At 35.9% G+C, this 20,908-nt stretch overlaps 1 protein-coding gene across 6 annotated transcripts; it reads left to right on the forward strand.

Moving 5' to 3' along the window:
* The first annotated feature begins 11 nt into the window (after positions 1-11).
* Rmi1 (RecQ mediated genome instability 1) lies at positions 12-20,643 on the forward strand. 6 transcript variants are annotated; one of them, XM_076843516.2, is made up of 3 exons: positions 12-158; positions 5,792-5,857; positions 18,745-20,643. In XM_076843516.2, the coding sequence occupies exon 3, from the start codon at positions 18,754-18,756 to the stop codon at positions 20,629-20,631; it is 1,878 nt and encodes a 625-aa protein (XP_076699631.2). In that variant the 5' UTR covers positions 12-158; positions 5,792-5,857; positions 18,745-18,753; the 3' UTR covers positions 20,632-20,643. The 6 variants fall into 6 exon arrangements, with proteins under 6 accessions (XP_076699631.2, XP_076699632.2, XP_076699634.2 ...); XM_076843518.2 differs by lacking the exon at positions 12-158 and adding an exon at positions 262-281; XM_076843517.2 differs by lacking the exon at positions 5,792-5,857.
* The last annotated feature ends 265 nt before the right edge of the window (positions 20,644-20,908 follow it).

Consider the following 20,908-nt stretch of genomic DNA (forward strand, 5'->3'; position numbering starts at 1 on the left):
AGGGAGTCTTTTGGGGTTGGAGGAGGGGCGCGAGCGCGGGGCAAATCTGGCGGGAAAAGGCAAAAAAAAAAAAAAAATTAGGTGGCGCGCTGTGGCGATTTCAGTTCTCAGGGTGCGGCCCAGGATCCGCTGTTGCACGAGGAAGGCAGAACGCCCAGGTCGGTGCTCGGCCCAGATTTATGCCCCCATTTCTACAGTTCACACTTGCGTCTCCCTCCCTCCCTCCCTGGCTTTCTCCTCCCCTCCCCGGGCTGCCGGGCTGCGGGACGAGCTGCGCGGTGGTAAGTGCAACCCGCCTACGCCTCAGAGACCCGCTGTTTGTAGCGGTCCACCGTGCCAGTCAGGCGCAGCCCGCGGTTCGCGGCCCGCTTATCTCTGGGGCGGGATCCGGGAAAACGCGCGGACAGCCTGGACTCTGGGAGGGCTACTCAGGTTTCGCTCTCCGTTCTAATGAGACTTCTCGTTTCTTTCTTCTTTTTTATCTTAATGGGCCCTGTGATGCAGGTATTTGTAGTTTAGTCGTTGTAGTTTGAGAAAAACTTAAGTATTGTTCATCTGCTAAAATGCTAATCGCAAAATGTGCTGCAGACATCCGCATTCCGTTCATTCAACTCCAAAGCGCTTACCTTGAGTCATGGGATTGGGCAGTGATGAAAACACAAGTCCTCCTCCTCAAATAGCTCCTCCTCTGGCCTGTTCCGTTTTCACTTGTTTTGTAAGACCCCTGCGCCAAGTTTTGATGACAAGTTTTGATGACTTATTTTGTTAAAACGCTTAAGGTCATGGGAAATCGTTAGCTCTGCTAGTACCTGGCTTTTCGCATGGTTGCTCAGCCTTCCATCTTCCACCCATCATTCCAAACGCAAGCTGAAGCGTAAAGATTTTGTAATCTACCCATAAGGCTATATCTGCTATAGAAATACATGTGTGTATGTACAGAGAGAGAGAGAAGATTGTGTGGTAATGAATTTGTGCTGATTCGTTACTGCTGTAACAATTTCTTGAGTAATTTGCAACATACTTTTAGCAGCATTCTTTTAAATAGCTTTGTAGTAATTACTTTCGTCCATTATTTACTTGCATGATTAGGAAGAAAACTCTTGTTAGGGGAACCGAGGACTTTTGAAGTACCAACATTTACATTCTCGGAAAATGCCTCGACAAAAACTATAAGAACATAGCGTTTGGGGTTGTGGAACTTCTAAAAGTCCTTAAGTGTTAGTGCAATTTTCAAATGCTCCCACCATGAAAAATGTATTTGTTAAAGAAGTAAAACTGAGCTCACATTTTAGTTAAAAATACAAAATTAGGATTTTTGTTAAACCTTCACCCAAGAATTGATGAGTGTATGTAAGGGCTGGTAATACTTGAATTATGGAGATTTAATCTGCTAGTCAGGATTTGCAACATTTAGTTGAGTCTCACTAAAAATATGGGGTGTTTCACTAACATTAATAAGCACATATAAGAGTATTGTAATAATGATGCTTTTAAAAAAGTTAATAGTTTTGTTGCATCTATGTTATTCTGCCTTGATAAGCGGTGAAAAGTGGGAATCCAACGGAAGCAGCAAGCAGCTCTGGAGAGGGCCAGCTTCCTCCCAATACCACTGTCTTGATTAGACCATAATATATTAACTTTCTTTAGATGCTATTGTGAGATTGTTATTTGGTCTTGCCTCCATTTGTCTTTCTTATCTCTTCTATTTGCTCTTTATGTTTCCTCCTTAGATAACAAGGAAGTCTGTCTTTTCTCCATCCTTTCATTCTTTATTTAAAATTGAGAGTTTTAACAGTATGAAACCTGTGCCCAGGGCTGGCAATATTTTCTTAGTGACAGAGTGGCCTAGGCTCTATCCCCAGCACCACAAACAAAAAAATCTGTGCTCATTCAAAGACTTGTGATTCCATTTAATTCATTCAGTGGCTTCTGTCTGGTGTAATTGTTTGGAATAAATGGTATAATGGGGTAGTGATGATTTTGGGCCTTCAGTGATTTTAGAGATAGTATTAACTGTGGCCTTTATTTTAGTTAGGCTAATGTAATTGACATTATACACTAGCCAACTGGATTGTCATTTAAATATTTTTTATAACTACCATTTCCTGAATTCCCCATTATGTGCTAGACAGGGTGCAGTAATGCTTAATTACAGTCTTTTGAATAAGTTGTGGTTATCTTTGGGGTTTGTTTTGTTTGTTTGTTTTATGGAGGAGAGAATTAAGACTAAGAAGGATCACAGTAGAATTGAGTTTCAGACTTTTATTCTGTCTTTTCCTACATTAAGTTATGGAACATCTACAAAAAGCTCCTCTGATTGCTTTTCTGATTTTAGTCATTGTAGATTTTTTTCCTCTCTAATTTTTTGAGTATCTTCTCAGAATTCCAAAATTATTATGAAATCATCCCCCCAAAATTAAGACACAGACTAACATTTGTTTTTTTGATGAAGGTAATGGACACATAGAATGGATTTAAATATTTTTATTGTTGCTGGGCCTGGTGGTACACACCTTTATTCCAGTAAGAAGCTGAGGCAAGAGAATTGCAAGTTTGAGGTCAGCCTTTGCAATCTAGCATGACCCTGACTCAAAATTAAAAATTAAAAATGATTAGGGATATAGATCAATAGTACAGTGCCCTTGGCTTCTACTCCCAGTAGCAGAAAACAAAAACAAAACTGAATTAAAAAAAACAAAAACAAACAAGAAGAAGTTAAGTGTTTTTAAATTTTAGTTATTGATTGAATGCCACATACTATATCCAAAAGGATGGTAGCTTTTTCTGTTTTTAAAATTGGGTGAGTGAGGCTGATTGAATTAATCTGTAAGTCAACCTTATAGATTGACTTTTTTTTTTTTTTCTGGTACACAATTTAAAAGACATCTTTTCCAAATTTATTTTTTTCTTGTGCAGTGGATGAGTATCAGAAGCTATTCTTTGTGTATCAGCAGATGGGAAATTGTGCTGCCCTAGCTAACCTCTCTTTTGAGCTGCTAGTAGCTGCTGTGACTGTGGGTGCTCAGTTTCTCAAGAAGGGAAGGGATGAAAACCTTAAGAATTCTCTGAAGGACTAGATGCTAGTAATACAATTTACCAAATGATTAAGGTTCTCATTTATTGAATCCCAGTCTAAACCGTGTAATGTAGCCAGCATGGTGGTACATGCCTGTAATCCCAGCAACTGGGAAGGCTGAGGCAGAAGGGTTGCAAGTTTGAGGCCATCCTCAGCATTTAATGAGACCCTGAGCAATTTGGCGAGACCCTGTCTCAAAATGGCGATGTAGCACAGTGGTAGACAGTGGTAGAGTGCCCTGGGTTCAGTGCTGGAGATGGGAGTGGAGCCGGGTGGGGTGGGGTGGCATAATATAGATCCTGTGTGCTAAAAGTTTTTTGTTGTTGTTTTTTCATTACCCTAGTACTAGGGGTTGAACTCTAGGCCTGGCACATGCCAGGTAAGTGCTCTACTGCTGTGTTGTACCATAAGCCTTTTTAAGTTTTATTTTGAATCAGGATCTCACTATTGCTGAGGCTGGCCTCATATTTAGTGATCTTCCTGCCTCAGTGTCCTAAGTAGCTGGGATTATAGGCATGCTCCACTGCCTCAATTAAACATTTTAACAAACATTTCTTTGTAATCCAAAGGAAAGAGTCCTATTTTTTAATCATCTTTTTATTAAAATTCTGATATGTTATATGGACTATATATGTGTTCTGGATTAATCATACCTTCTACTTTGCTGAGGTGAAAAACTGTGTAACAGACATGCATTTAGCAGTCTATCCCCCACCCCACCCCAAAGTTCTTGACTTTTTGGTAAAATATTTGAGAATAGCTGTATTTTGAGTGCTTGTACAATGTATCACTCATAACATTTGCTTGTGTTTTACTAATGTCCTGTTTTTTCTTTGTTTATGATAACATTACTATCAAGTTATGGTATGTCAGTTGAGATTACAGAAGTATTGAGATTCAAATCTGGAGGGCAGTACTTGGAATTATTATTTAGGACTGGCACACATTAACAGAACAATTTAGTTCATATGGTTTAATGAACAGTGTTTTTTAGAATTTGATCTATTGTCAGCTGAAAGGAGTTTTGTTACTTTGTGTCTTCAGTAGCACATACTGGGAAATGCATGTTTCAAATTAAAACAAAAAATGACATATAAGCATTAAAATGTCAGTTTATAATATTTTGAAAAATATAAAAATTATTCTATGTGGCATTTTAGTCTTACAGAGAAAGGAAAAATACTATTTAGCTATAACACTGTTGTTTTGACACTATCACAAAGGTAAAAGTAAGTAGAAGTTTTTAAGTTTTTTATTTAACTTTGTAAATGAAAGAATTTAGAATATGCTAGGTAAGGTTGTTATTTACATGAAGTCTGACATACTGATGGCATTTGTTGTTACACTTTTGTACATGTACTCAATACACAGTGTAACAATCTTTATCTTTAATTCTGTGTTTATACTCTGTTTGTTTTAATAATAGTGTGATACTTTTATAAAATGACCATTTATTTGGATTTTTATCTAAGGGATTGGGTATACTTTCCCTTTGTGCTTAAGTAAATACAGTCTGGAAAAAGGTATAGGAATAGAAATGAACAGGATTTAAGTTCTAGCTCTGGGTCTACTGATCTTTATGCCTTAATCTTCGTACCTCAGTTTCATCATCTGTCAGGAAGATGTTAATATCTTGTCTATTGCAGATTATTATTTTGAGGGTTAGATAATGCTGCAGATATAAGTATTTTGAAAAAAATTAAAATCTTAAAACTAAGAGCTTTGAATTTATTTTCTGCAAATCCTTATCTTTAATTCTCTGTTTATACTCCTGTACCTGCTGGAATATAGGACTGATATCTCTGAAGTTATCCTTTTCATTTCATTTTTTGTCTAACCTTGACCTTTTCTATTCACAATTAGTCTTTCTTCCTTTCTTGCTAGTTCCTACCTCCTTCTAAAAATCTAAACACTATCATCTCCTGGTATTTAATAGGGTCATGTGGAAAATAGCATTTGTGTTACATGGCTGCAAATAATAACTTAGGGGCATATACTCTATTCAGAATGATGTTTAGGATAAAACATTATCCAAGCATTTTAGCTGTAATTGTGCATTTATAATTCACTGAGACAATTTATAACTCTACTGAATTTGTACTTTGTTTTCCTTTCAGTTTACTTGATGACCATAATCACATTACCACAACATCTTTGAAAATTAGACTAGGTTCATTTGCCAGCACTGTGGTGTTTAAATTTTAGTGGAGGAAATAAGTACCATATTGAATCAGGGCAGCTAAGGGCTATAGATCTAGCTTAATTTTTGAGATTAAAAAAATTATAACAGGTGCAATTAAATTGCACTTTGAAATCTTAGGTCACATGAGTACAGATCTCAGTATTGAGGAAAAGGTATTTCTAAGCTATGACATGGAATCATGTTGAGCGGTTTTAACATGCCCTTATTAAAATCTTTTTTCCCCCACATTTTTATTGGTGCATTATAGTTGTACATACTGATGACATTTGTTGTTACACTTTTGTATATGTACTCAATACACAGTGTAACAACATAATTTGGCCAGTATCACTTCTCAGAGTTTCCCTGATCCCTCCCCACCTCCCACCCCTTGGTCCCTTTCCTCTACTGATGTCCCTTTGATTTTTATGATATCTGCCCCATCTTTCTTTTCCTTTTCCACTTCTAGCTTCTGCATATTAGCATACCTTTATTGTAATTAATTTCATATTTTGGTGTTGGTTTTGTTTTAGGTCTCGAGTTTTGGTGAAGCATTCATCTGGTTTTGGTTTATACAATTTGAAACTATTTTTTAATTGGTGAGTTTAACCTATTTATGTTCATTATTGTTGCTGACAGATTTGGACTGTTTCTATTTATAGCACTTATCCACTCTTGGTGCCTTTTCTTGAATTGTTTTCTTCTGTTTTCCTTAGCTAGTGTGAAAGGTAGTTAATTATATTTCTCTTCTTTTGATGTTTACCTTTAGTTTTTCTATTGGGCCATAATTTACATTCAATAAAATTTATACTCTGGTGTAAGTTCTGTAAGTTTTGATAACACATGTACCTGTAGTCAGTATAACTACCACAGTAACAGTTCCATTGACCCCAAAATTTCTTTGTGCCCCTTTCCACACTCCAAGCCTTCAGCAACCATTAAATTGTTTTTTGTTTTTGTAGTGTTACATATTCCAGAATTTCATATAAATGAAATTATATATTCTTTGGCTTCATTTACTGCATTTGTGTTTTTGTGTGCATTAATACTTTTTTTTTATTACTAAATAGTATTTTGCTATTTGGGTTTGTGTTTTTGTGTGCATTAATACTTTTTTTTTTTAATTACAAAGTAGTATTTTACTATTTGGGTATACCATGCTTTGTTATTCAGTTGCCAATTGAAGTACATGTTTCCAATTTCTGTGTTTATGAATAAAGTTACTATAAATGTTCACAGTCAGGATTTTTTTGGGGTGGAGGTGGTGGTACCAGGAATTGAACTCAGGGGCACTCAACCACTGAGCCACTTCCCCAGCCCTATTTTGTATTTTATTTAGAGACAAGGTTTCACTGAGTTGCTTAGTGCCTCACATTTTGCTGAGGCTATCTTTGAACTTGCAATCCTCCTATCTCAGCCTCCCAAACCGCTGGGATTACAGGCATGTGCCACAGCATCCGGTGCCCACAGTCAGTTTTTTTTTGGAGGTGGAGAGGGCCAAGGATTGGATTCAGGGACACTCAGCCACTGAGCCTCATCGTTATTTTGTATTTTATTTAGAGACAGGGTCTCAATGAGCTGCTAAGCACCTCTCCGTTGCTGAGGCTGACTTAGAACTCATGATTCTCCTCTCAGCCTCCCAAGCCACTTGGATTACAGATGTGCACCACCGTGCCTGGCTCAACAGTCATGTTTGTAATGAATGTATTATTTATTTGTATTATTTATTTTATTTGGTGCCAGAGATTGAACCCAGTGATGCTTAACCCATGAACCACATCCCTAGCCCTTTTGACACAAGTTGATCAATTTTGTTGCCCAGTACCTTCCCTATTTTATTTTATTTAGAAACAAAGTCTCATTGAGTTGCTTTAAGACCTTGCTGAATTGCTTTAAGATCTCGCTAAATTGCTGAGGCTGGCTTTGAACTCTGATCTTCCTGCTTCAGCCTCCGGAGCTACTGAGATTACATGTATGTACCACTGTGCCCAGCTTCATAATTTTGGCTATTCTAATATGTGCATAGTGGTATAACATTGTGAATTTAATTTTCCATTTCTCTACTGTATTTTATTTAGAGACCTTGTCTCTAAATAAAATAATATTGAATATCTTAAGCTGGGCATGGTGGCATGTGCCTATTGTTCTAGCTATTCAGGAGGCTAAGGGAGGAGGATGGCTTGAGCTCTGGAGTTTAAGACCAGCCTGGGCAATGTAGCAAGTGCCTATCTCCAGAATCAAAAACACAAGAGAGAGAGAGAGCATGCAAGCACATATGTTTTTATTGTCACATTGTAACTATAAAATTTGTGGAGAGCTGGAATTGTAGTTCAGTGGTAAGAGTGCTTGCCTGGCATGTGTGAGGCACAGGATTTCTCAGCACCACATAAAAATAATCAAATAAAATAAAGGTGTTTATCTACAACTAAAAAAAAAAAAATAGTGGAATCCATTGTGATATATTTGTATATATATACAAGTTGGTCAATTTCATTATCCAGTTCCTTCCCTATTCCCTCACTCTATCCTCTCCACTACTGATCTCTCTTCTATTGTCATGAAAATTCCCTCTGTCCTCTCTCTTTAGCATAAAAGAAAAAACATTTGACCTTGATTTTGAGTTTGGCTTATTTCATGATATATTCCAGTTCCATCCATTTACCTGCAAATGACATAATTTTGTGCTTTATGACTGTATAAAATTCCATTATGAGTACTAGACTGGTTCTGTAACTTGGCTATTGTGAATTGTGGTGGCATAAACCTGTATGCATATATGCTATAGTATGCTGGTTTTAATTCTTTTGGATAAATGCTGAGGAGTGAGATCTGGGTCATGTGGTGGTTCCCTTTCTAATCTTTTGAGGATCCTCCATTACTGATTTTGGTAGTGGTTGTACTAATTTACAATTCCACCAACACTGTATAAATGTTCCTTTTCCCCCACATTCTTTCTAGAATTTTTTATTGTATGTATTTTTGATGATTGAGAGCCTCTATTCATGTGTTTGTTTGCCATCTACATTTTTTTGTGTGTGAAATATGTGCTCAAATCTTTGGCTGATTTTAAGATTTTTGTTTTCTTACTAAATTTTAAGAATTCTTTACATAGTCAGGATGTAAGTCTAGCCTCTGTTTCTCCCAAACTGTGGCAGCGTGTGTGTCTTTTTATAGTCTTATCTATGTTTCACAGAGATGTTTTGTATATGTTGTAAGATAAGGTCTGTTTAAAGTCTTTAGCATGTAAATATCATTTGTTGAAAAGAAGACTGTACCTTTCCCATAGTCAGCCACTATTGTCAAAAATCATTTGACCAGACACATGAGAGTTTATTTCTGGACTCTCTATTGTGTTCCATTGGCCTACAGGTCTCTCTTATACTATTTTTCCTTGTTTAAACTATGTGCCTTTTATTTCTTTCTGTTGCCTTATTGTTAGTACAGTGTTGAAATACTGACAGTAGACATCCTTGCTTTGTTAAGTTTATGATCTTTATTTTATTTATTTATTTGTTTTTGGTATGAGGGACTTAACCCAGGGATGCTTAACCACTGAGCCACATCCCTAGCTGTTTTTATGCTTTATTTTGAGACAGGACCTTGCTAAGTTGCTTAGGGCCTCGTTAAATTGATGAGGCCGACTTTGAACTTGCAATTCTCCTGTCTCAGTCTCCCCAAATCATTGGGATTATAGGTATGTGCTACCATGCCCAGCAATACCTTTTAAGTTTTAAACACATGTACTCTTGTGCTATTTTGTTCATTGCTAGTAGCAGTAATGAATAACTTAGAAAGATGGAAGATAAAGTTAAGAAAATTTCCATCTACATCATAAACAACTAGAAGAATGAGAAGTTATACTCCATTTATGTATGATATGTCAAAATGTATTCTGTCATGTATAACTAATTAGAACAAATTTTTTTTTTTTTTAAAGAGAGAGGGAGAGAGAGAGAGAGAATTTTAATATTTATTTTTTAGTATTCGGCGAACACAACATCTCTGTTTGTATGTGGTGCTGAGGATCGAACCCAGGCCGCACGCATGGCAGGTGAGTGCGCTACCGCTTGAGCCACATCCCCAGCCCCTAGAACAAATTTTTAAAAATTAAAAAAAAAAAAAAAACAACCTTTTTTTTGGGGGGGGGGTACCAGGAATTGAACTCGGGGGCACTCAGCCACTGAGTCATATCCCCAGCCCTATTTTGTATTTTATTTAGAGACAGGGTCTCACTGATTTGCTTAGCGCCTCAATTTTTGCTGAGGCTGGCTTTGAACTCACCATCCTCCCAAACTGCTAGGGTTACAGGCACGCACCACTTCTCCCAGCAATTAAAAAAAAAAAAAAAAGTCTAAACATTAAAATCAGTGCAAAGAAATCAGTGAAACCTAGACGATAGAAGAGATGTGTTATACATAAATCATTTAAATATCAAATTTTAAAGTGTTTTTTTTTTCCCCCCTGCCATATTGGGGGATTGAGGGGTTGGGGATTTAGCTGGGTGGCAAAATGCTTGCCTAGCATGTATGAGACCCTGAGTTCTGTCTTTGGCCCTGAAAAAAAAAAAAAACAATGGAAAAAAACCAAGGTTAATAGCATAGGGAATTGAACCTAGGCATGCTCTACCACTGAGCTCCACCGCAGACCTTTTTTTAAAAAGTTGTTTTGTTGTTGTTGTTGTTGTTGTTGTTGTTGTTTGTTTGTTTGTTTTAGGCAGGATCTTGCTAAGTAGCTGAGCCTGGACTTGAACTTGCAATCCTCCTGCCTTTGTTACAGGTGCACAGGTTAAAGCGTTTTGAAAAAGACATCCCTTGCCCCCCACTACTATAAGCATTTCAAGTGGATTCTATTTTGTATTTACTGTGATAGCTCTGAAAACCAGGCATAGATTGCTGCTTTTTGTTTTTCAGTTTTAGTTTTTCTGTTGACTTTTACCTTAGAGATGAGGATTTGGTCTCACCTATCTTTCTCACTGTCCCTCATCTCCATCCTCACACATTTTTCCAATCTCACTGAATGGTCATGTTAAAATTTTTGCCTGATTAGTATTTAGAGTGTGTGTTATTTATGACTACATATATGATACCTACAACTAGGTCATGTTGTATATAAATAGTGCTCTATCTCTTCTCTACAACCTTTGTTTTTCTCTTGAGTTATCTTGCTTTATTTTCAGAGGAAATAAATATAAATACAATATTCTATATATTATCAACCTCCTAACTATTTTGGTTACTTAAATCTCCTCTCTACATTGAGAGGCATGAGTGTTCCAGTGTTACAAAAGAGTAAATCAAGAAAAATGATTGTGAAAGCCTGAATATAGTGGTCTTACACAGTTTCGTCTTGTTGAAAAAATAATCTATCCTGAAGCCCTCTGACCCTTTGTCCTTATATTCCTTAAATACCCTTCACCATGTTTTACCCTTTTGTGTAAGACCTTTATTTCTTTCTTATGTTAGGGCACATCTTCTATAATTGAGACAATGATGGTGTGACCAAATGTATTTCACTGTCATAATTGATAGATACTTTGCCTAGGTGAAGAATTATTGGTTAGAAATTATTTTCATTCAGAAATTTGAAATAATTGCTTATTTACCTGCTAGCTAACACTGAGAAGCATAAAGCCATTTTCATTTTGTGGGCTCTCAGTGTTACCTATTTGTTGTGTTTTCCCTTTCTGAGAGCTGTAGAGTCTTTATCCCTGTATTCTAAAATTTTGTAATGATATTCTTTGTGGTGGTTCCTTTCTATTTGGAAACTCTTGTCTTTATGTTCTGGACAATTTATTTTTTATTATTTTCTCCTCCTGCCCCCCTGCCCTTTTTTTTGAACGCCTAGTTTATTAAGACTTTCTGGGTTTCCTTTTTGTTTTTGTCTTTCCTTCTGTGTACCATAGATTTCTTTGTACTAGTGTTTTTGCTTTTGGAGATTTTTATAACTTTATGTTCCATTTATTCTACTGAGTTTATAACTTTATTGTCATTTTAAATTTCTCAGAGTTTTTTTTTTTTGTCCTATTCCTTGTTACAGCATACTACTCTTAATTAATGAATATGATATCTTACCTGCCTGAGGATATTATTAATGATAGCTATTTGAAGTTTTCATCTCCTTAATCAATTCATTGCATTTTTCTCTGATAAAGTTTCTTATTAGATAACTTGTCATAATTAAGAGTGGGAAACTAGAAAGCTGATTGGAACTCTGGATCTGGATGTGGTCTCAAAATGGGCTGTTTAAGGGCTGGGGTTGTGGCTCAATGGTAGAGCACTTGCCTAGCATGTGTGAGGCACTGGGTTCAATTCTCAGTACCACTTATAAACAAATAAATAAAAGTTCATCAATAACTAATAAAAATTTTTTTAAATGGGCTGTTTAATTGGAAATCTTTAGGTCTTTTCTGTTGGTGATAAGATTGCCCAGAGAAAGATTTTTCAGTCTCTTTCTTGGAGAAAATAGGACTAGTCACAGATACTTCTTGAAGCTTTGTGGATGAAGAGAGTGTTATATGTTCAGCATTCAGTATTAAGAATTTATTAAGTATTTAAGTATTTTAAAACAAGTAATTCTCCCTGTTTTCAGTATGCTTGTGTTTACTTTCAGCTTTACTCTTTTTGTCTCCAGGCTAGAGATCATCTCTTTTTCCTTTCCAGAAAGTAGAAGTCTAAGTTTTCTGACATGGGCTAGTGTTGGCCACAGTTTAAAATGTCTTCTTCCAGGGGCTGGGGATGTGGCTCAAGTGGTAGCGCGCTCGCCTGGCATGCGTGCGGCCCGGGTTCGATCCTCAGCACCATGTACAAACAAAGATGTTGTGTCCGCCAAGTACTAAAAAAAATAAATGTTAAAAAATTCTCTCTCTCTCTCCCTCTCTTTCTCACTCTTTCTTAAAAAAAAAAAAAAAAAAAAAATGTCTTCTTCCAATCAAATCTATTTTTAGACTCTTCTTTTTTCTTCCAGAGTACTTGTATTGCCTTTTGTGGGTTCTAGGGTTTTTTGTTTTGTTTTGTTTTTTATGTATTTATTTTTATTTATTTATTTATTTGTTTGTTTATTTATTTATTTATTTTTATGTGGTGCTGAGGATTAAACCCAGGTTAGGAGGTTGATAACTAGGCGAGTGCTCTACTGCTGAGCCACAACCCCATCCCGGGTTTGAGGTTTTTTTAAGCCATCCTTAAAACCAGTTTAACATTCAACTTTCTGATGCCTGCTAAGTTATGTACCACTTACTTATTTGTATTCGGCTTGCAAGATTTGTTGACATTGTTTCATTCTTAGTTTTTTCTTCCCCTCTGAACTCAGAATTAAACCCAGGATTAACTTGTACATACGAGACAAGCTCTCTACCACTGAGCTACATCCTGAGCCCTTATTTTCTATTTTGATACAGGGTTATGCTAAATTTTATGACTTTTTAAAAATTCATTTTGGCCAAGAGTGATGGAACATGCCTATAATCTCATCTATTCCATCTACTCAGGAGGCTGAGGCAAGTTTGAGGCCAGCCTTGGTAGCTTGGCAAGATCCTATCATAAAGGGTTATAGCTCAGTGGTAGAGCGCTTGCCTAACGTGTCTAGCATGTGTGAGGCACGGGGTTTGATCCTCAGAACAATATAAAAATAAATAAAATAAGGGTATTGTGTCCATCTATAATTGTATATATGTATATATAGAAAAGGAAAGAAAAAAAAAAACCCTGTCTTAAAATTTAATGAAAGGGTTAGGGATGTAGTTTAGTGGTAGAGTGCCCCTGAGGTTTAATCCCTAGTACCAGGAAAAAAAATTCATTTCGCATGGAGTTTTAGGGTGTTTATAAATGTTTTCCCAATACTCTTCATGCTACCACAAACACATTTTATATTTTTCTGTAAAATTCCAAACTTACTATTTTTATTATCCTCTTTGGCAAAATAAGAATACCTTAATTTCCTTGTGAATTCTTTTTCTCATTTTCTACATTTTTATTAACTAGAATTTTAGATCTAGCTTATTGGATCTTAAGATACTTTTTTCTTATATCTGTAATGTTTTCATTTGCCACACTATATTTAAGAGGATTTGATTTTAGAAAATGCTGATTAGTAATATTGGGCTTTTCAATGTAGAAGGTCATTTTTTTTTTTAACTTTAAAATAAAGTTTCAACCATTATCTTTTTTTTTTTTTTTTTAGTACCAGGGATTGAACCCAGGGGTGAGCCACATCCCCAGCCTTTTTAATTTTGTATATATACATGTATTTTGTATTTTGACAGGATCTTGCTGAGTTCCTTAGGGCATTGCTAAGTTGTTTAGGTTAGCTTTGAACTCCAGATCCTCCTGCCTTAGCCTCCTGAGTTGCTAGAATTATAGGCATGTGTCACCACACCTGGCTCAACCATTATCTTTTTATTTTTCTTTTTGCCATATTGGGGATTGGAGCCCATGGTTTTTGCACATACTAGGTAGGTACTCTACTACTAATCCATGCCCCTAGCCCTTCAGTCATTATCTTTTAAAAAAATATCTCCTTGACTGCTAGTTTCTTCTTCTAAAGCTGTAATTATTTCACTGTTGGAACCTGTCTTCACTACTTCTTAGCTTTCCCCCGCCTCTTTGCTTAATTTATTAATCTTTCTTTTTTTTTTTTTTTTTTGGTACTGGGGATCGAACCCAAGGCCTTGGGCATGTAAGGCAAGCACTCTACCAACTGAGCTATATCCCCAGCCCTATTAATCTTTTTTTATAGTGTGTTTCAGGTACTTTCCAATGCATAAATTCTCTATTTGTCTTTAGTATTCTCTTTAAGTCTTAATTTTAGGGCTGGGGTTATGGCTCAGTGGCAAAGCACTTGCCTTGTACATGTGAGGCACTGAGTTCTATCCTTGGCACCACATAAAAATAATAAACAAAATAAAGATACTGTGTCCATGTATAACTAAAAATATTTTTTTAAATTCTTAATTTTAAATTTTTTTCTTCAGGTTTGAATTCTCCTACTTGTATCTGCTGCTATGGCCAATGATTATGATTATAATTTTCCTGGAGTATATAATTTTGGTTTGCTGGTTCATGTTGAATAGAAGTTTTTTCACTTTTGTTTGGTTTTGGAGTTTTCTTAGTTTTGTACTGGCTTTATGTTGGTTGTTTTATTAGGGATTTTTATTTTTATAAATAGCCCAATTCTGAACCATCCTGTGTATGTTATGTACCCTCATATATGCAATGCAAGCCCAGTTCCTATCCTCCAGGTGCCTCTGTTTCTTCTACAGGCCACAGGTACGTTTTGGGTAGGACGTTGTTTTCTATCAGTTCCAGCAAGACTTCTGTTCCGGGTTTGGTCTTTTTGTCCTGTGCAAGGTATGCTGGACGTTGGAGCTGTAGTGACACTGTTTTTTATCTAAGTCCCCTCCCTATCCCAGTGGGCTGCATGGTTTTTGTGTCCATTACCACTCTTGAAATATCTCCTCTGTTCCTGAAAATGAAGATTTTGCTCTTGTTATTGAATGTAGCCATGTACTTGAATTTTTATGTTTCTTTTATGTCCTTCTGGGGGACAAAGTTTTATATGTTTCTCTTTCTGGAGGTCCTTCATGAATATACATATAATTAAGAATATGATTATTTTTCTGTATTTCATGTACAAAAGTTAGCATACTGTATAACCTGTTTTATGTTTTACTTTTTGTAACAATTGGGTATTTTCATTTGATAATTCAGGGAGCTGATTTAAAGACTCTTGGTTTCTTTGTTACAGAGACTTGTCAATTTGACACTGTATCGTTTCTTATCTTTTTTTGTCTCCTCTCCCAGTTGCTTACAGTGTTGGGAATTGAATTCAGGGCACTCTACCACTGAACTACTCCCTAATTCTTTTAAATTTTAATTTTGACAAAGGGTCTTACTAATTTGCTGAAGCTGACTTTGAACTTGTGATCCTCCTCCCTCAGCCTCCCAGGTAGCAGGGATTATAGGCATGTACCACTGTGCCTGCCTCCAACCCTTTTTTTTTTTTTGGTATCAGGGATTAGACCCAGAGACTCTTAACCACTGAGCCACATCTCAAACCTTTTTATTTTTTATTTTGAGATAGGGTCTTGCTAAATTGATGTGACTAGCTTTGACCTTTGCTCCTCCTGGCTCAGACCCCTGAATTGCTGGCATTACAGGAATGTAGCACTACACCCAGCTTTATTTTCTGTGATGGGGCAAGGTCTTACCAGTTCTGCCAGGCTGGCCTTGAACTTTGAATCTTTCTGCCTTAGTCTTTCTAGTAGCTAAAATTATGGGCATGTGCTACCCACCCTCAACTTCACATTGATTTTCATCACAACAGGAAAAGATCTTACTTTTGAATTTTTCCATTGATTTCATATAGAATTAAAAAAAATATATATATATATATACACACATTAAACATATATGTGTGTGTATATATATATATGCTCTTAATCATTTTCTTCAATATAAAGATTCACCAGTTCCATAATTAAAATGACCTATTGTCCCTTATTTATTTATTTATACAGGAGATTGAACTCAGGGGTGTTTTACCACTGAGGTACACCTCCAGCAACTCCCTCCCCTTTTAAACATTTTCTTTTGTAGATGGACACAATATCTTTTTTAAAATTTTTTTGTGTGGTGCTAAGGACTGAACCCACAGGGTCTCACTATGTTGTATAGGGCCTCTCTGATTTGTTGTGGCTGGCCTTGAACTTTCCATCCTCCCACCCCATCCTTCTGAGCTGGGATTATAGGCATGCACCACTATAACTGGCCATCTCTATAAATTTTAATAGTTTATTAAATTAATAATAATTCATTCACTGTGGGTTCCTGAGAGCTATGTGATTATATATCCTCTTTTAATGGGTCTTTAAAAAAAATTTTAGTGATAACAAGGACTTATCTGGCATTTACTTGTGCTAGGACAGAAATATAGAACAAAAGAATAATTTAAAGGCAATGATAAGGAGTCCATGTCACTGAGAAATATGAGAAGATATTTGGCAGTTTTAGCATCAAGAATAAACTGAAGTTTTAGTTTTCTCTCTTTGCATTTGTCAGGGGTGTGCTATACTTATTTCAGTTGTTCTTAGAGAGATACAGTATAAAATAGTTTTGTTGCTACAGTATAGCTTAAGGTGAATTAAGCTAGCATTTTCAGAGTTCAAGCTCCTAAAATCTCAGGTAGGTGTATCATTTTCTTGTTTAAAACCTTATGAAAAAGTGTCAGTTTACTAATTTCAGTGACATCTAGAATTTTATCCAGTGTAGAAACTGGTTATACAATCTAAAATACAAATAACTAAGGGGTTTTTGTTTGTTTGCTAGGATTGAACCCAGGAGCATCTGAGCTCCCCAGCCCACGATTTTAATTTTATTTGGTACTGAGTCTCAGTAAGCCAGGCTGGCCTTAAACTTGAGATCCTTCTGCCTCAAAGTACAGAGTAGCTGGTATTATGGGCATGTATCACCACACCTGGCTATAGTAGGTATTTTAATAATATAGTTTACATTCCCTAGGTCTTACTATGTGCCAACTGCTGCTTTTTCTATATTAATTTAATGTTCATAGCAAATCTAAAAAGAAAATGCTATTATTATTATTTTACAAATCAGATAAGTAGGATACCTTGAAGTTGAACAACTTGATCACAGAATTTATAAGTGAAAGATTATCTGGTACTACAGTTATACTCAGAACTACTGCTTGTGTCATTGTCCCTCCTATCTTTAATTTTTATGAGGTAAGTATAGAAATTAAGAAACAGGCTTGGAAAGAATAACTTTCTCATAGTCACTTATTTCTGTTTCTCTCACTCCAGCTTCATGTTTTTATTCTGTGTAGCCTCTGTTCTACCCTGAGTGATAACACGATTCCCAAGAACCATACTATCAAATTCTTGCACCCATGAAATTAGGCCAGCAATTCTTTCTACAGTTTCATCTTTTTTTTTTTTTTAATTTATTTTTTAAATAATGGGGATTGAACTCAGGGGCACTCGGCCACTGAGCTACATCCCTAGCTGTATTTTGTATTTTATTTAGACACACGGGGTCTCCCTGAGCTGCTAAGCACCTTGCTGAGGCTGACTTTGAACTCATGATTCTCCTGTCTCAGCTTCCCAAGCCATTGGGATTACAGGGATGAGCCACTGTGCCTGGCTCAGCTACATTTTATAACCCTTAAGTGCTAATTGTTTTAGCTCTCAAGGCCATTTCTGAGCAGTAGAGGGTTTGAGTACTCTATTGAACTACCAGTTCTCAATCCTGTCATCAAATTCTGTGCTGCTGTTCCAAGTTAGTTTTCTTACAGATAGATTAAAACTTAAATAAATTCTCTCTCTTGAATATCTTCATTTTCCCAGGTATACATCTATAATTCCAGCAGCTTGGAAAGCTGAGGCAGAAGGATTATGAGTTCAAAGTCAGCCTCAGCAATTTATTGAGGACCTAAGCAACTTAGCAAGACCCTGTATCTAAATAAAATATAGAAAATGTCTGGGGATGTGGCTCAATGGTTAAGCGTCCCTGGGCTCAATTCCAGGTATGAAAAATAATCTTCATTTGTAGGAGAGATAAATTCAACTTTTGTGAATACTTGATGGATTAATACTTACTATTTTGCTTATTTACCTGACAGGGCTACTGAGAATGTTTAGTGAAACAAATAAGATGTTTTATATCAGCTCAGTCTGCTTTTATTTTTCTTGTTAAAGAACTTATAAAAAAGTATCAGTTTACTAATTTCAGTGAAGTCTAAGACTTTATCCAATGTAGAAACTGATCATACAGTCTAAAATAAAGATAACTATAGGTTTTTTTGTTATAACTTTTTTTTTTTTTTTTTTTTTTTGAGACAGGGTCTCATTAAGTTGCTATATCCCCAGGTTTTTTTACTTTTTTGAGACGACATCTTGCTAAGTTGCCCAGGTTGGCCTTGAACTTGGTATCCTCCTGTTTAAGCCTCCCAGGTAGCTGGGATCACAGGTATGCACTCCTACATCTGGATTATGTAATTCTTTTTTTTTTTTTTTATAGTAGATGAACACAATACCTTTATTTTATTTTATGTGGTGCTGAGGATAGAACCCAGTTTCTCACATGTGATAGGCAAGTGCTCTACCAACTGAGTTATAACCCCAACCTATGGATCATATAATTCTTAATGCTGTAAGATAGATGTTGTCATTGACACTTTATAAATGAAACATCTGGGTTAGAGAAATTATGAAACTTAATTTAGATCATATAGCTCTAATTTGACAGCTTTCAACCTTAAGTATATCTGTCTCAATTGTTTTCCTTTTCTCATTATACTATCAGATTATTCTGATATTTGAATTTGATGAGTAGAAAGTCAAAGATTTATAAATGTCAGAGAGAGAAAAATAGAAAAGATATAGTGTTTATATCTATTTGTACATTTTAGAAAATAATAGTAGCTATATTTAAATGTACTATATTATCATAATATTTAATTTTTTTGTTTTCAGGTAACAGAAATGAGTGTAACTGGTATTGCTTCAAGAGTTGAAACCTGGCTGTTAGCTACGTGGCATGTTAAAGTACCTCTAATGTGGCTGGAAGCTTGTATTAACTGGATCCAAGAAGAAAGTAATAATATTAATTTGAGTCAGGCACAAATAAACAAACAAGTATTTGAGCAATGGCTACTTACTGATCTGAGAGATTTGGAACACCCTCTTTTACCTGATGGCATTTTAGAACTTCCAAAAGGAGAATTGAATGGATTTTTCGCTCTACAGATTATTTCCTTGGTTGATGTAAGTCAACCTGCATATTCCCAGATACAGAAGTTGAGAGGAAAGAATACAACTAATGATTTAGTTACTGCTGAAACACAAGTTACCCCCAAACCTTGGGAAGCAAAGTCTTCACGAATGTTGATGCTGCAGCTAACTGATGGAATTATACAATTGCAGGGAATGGAATACCAGTCTGTTCCAGCTCTTCATAGTGATCTTCCTCCAGGTACAAAAATTTTAATTTATGGAAACATTTCTTTCCGTCTTGGTGTTCTCTTGTTGAAACCAGAAAATGTAAAGGTTTTGGGAGGTGAAGTAGATGCTCTTTTAGAAGAATATGCACAAGAAAAAGTACTTGCAAGAATAATTGGGGAACCTGATCCTGTTGTTTCAGTCATACCAAATAATTCTTGCCAAAACATCCCCAGAGTTACAGATGCTCTAGATCCTGCCTTAGGACCTTCTGATGAAGAACTCTTGGCAAGTCTTGATGAAAATGATGAACTTGCAGCAAATAATGACACCTCCTTGGAAAGGTGTTTCAATACAGGTAGTTCCTCAAATACTATTCCCACAAGACAACCAGGTATTGAGCCAGGATTTGTTGTTTCTCCTAGACCAAAGGAGAAACCACCAAACCAATCTGTGCATTTCACTGATGGGGAAGTAGATGACTTTTCACTGGAGGAGGCCTTGCTTTTAGAAGAAACTGTCCAGAAAGAACAAATGGAAACTAGAGAATTGCAGACATTGACTTTGAACAGAAACAAAGATGAAAACATAGAGAGATTTTCACATAAACCTAATACTCTGCATGACTTTTCTTTGATTTACAAACAAGAAAATAGTAAATGGAATGAAGAACATTTATCTAAACAAGGGACTCATGAAGATAGGTGTTTTGGTAGTCCTGCTAGAGACAAAAACAGCAGTGTTTTTTTGGATCATTGTAATGTGTCCTTAGCCCATGATTTTACAAGAAAAGATAAAAACTCAGAGACAGATTATAAAATAAAACAAATCATCAGCCGTTCAAGTAGCTATTCCTTAAATGATAAAATATTAAATAAAGAACTGGTCAATGATGTATCAAAAAAAAGCTCACAAATTTCTAATGAAAATGATTACCATTTATATACCTGTTCTTTACGTTCCTCAGAGACTAGCACTGATCTTTTTACTGGCATGGATTTGTATTCACCGCCTTTTATCTATTTGTCTGTCCTAATGGCTAACAAACCAAAGGAAATTACTACAGTGAAAATCAAAGCATTTATTGTAACTTTAACTGGAAATCTCTCAAGTTCTGGTGGCATTTGGAATATAACTGCAAAGATTTCTGATGGTACTGCATACCTTGATGTAGACTTTGTAGATGAAATACTTACTAGTTTGATAGGGTTTTCCGTACCAGAAATGAAACAGTTAAAAAAAGATCCTCTTAAATACCAAAAGTTCCTAGAAGGTTTGCAGAAATGTCAGAGAGATCTAATAGATTTGTGCTGTCTAATGACTATTTCATTTAATCCTTCCTTGTGTAGAGCAGTGGTACTTGCATTACAAGATGTTAATATGGAACACCTTGAGAACCTAAAGAAGCGGTTGAATAAATAATTTACTAAAATATATTGCATGCTTCTTTGTTGTTTCATTTTTTTAAGACAGTGTCTTGCAGTGATGTCCAGACTGCCCTCAACCTCATGATCCTTACCCATAGACCCCTGAGTAGCGAGGATTATAGGCTTGGGCTACTGTACTCAGCCTTAAAACAGTATTTAAGGACATTCAAAACAAGGAAATATTTAGAATTTATTCACAATTTTATTTTTGAAACTTTCTTTTTATAGAAAGAAAAAGTGAAGTTTCATAGCGTATTTCAGTTTAAAATATT

Source organism: Callospermophilus lateralis, chromosome 2 (genome assembly GCF_048772815.1).
Source record: "Callospermophilus lateralis isolate mCalLat2 chromosome 2, mCalLat2.hap1, whole genome shotgun sequence".
Lineage (NCBI taxonomy): Eukaryota > Metazoa > Chordata > Mammalia > Rodentia > Sciuridae > Callospermophilus > Callospermophilus lateralis.

Excerpts from the sequence above, each read along its gene's own strand:
- Rmi1 (XM_076843516.2), top strand. The coding sequence starts at position 18,754 with ATGAGTGTAACTGGTATTGCTTCAAGAGTTGAAACCTGGCTGTTAGCT.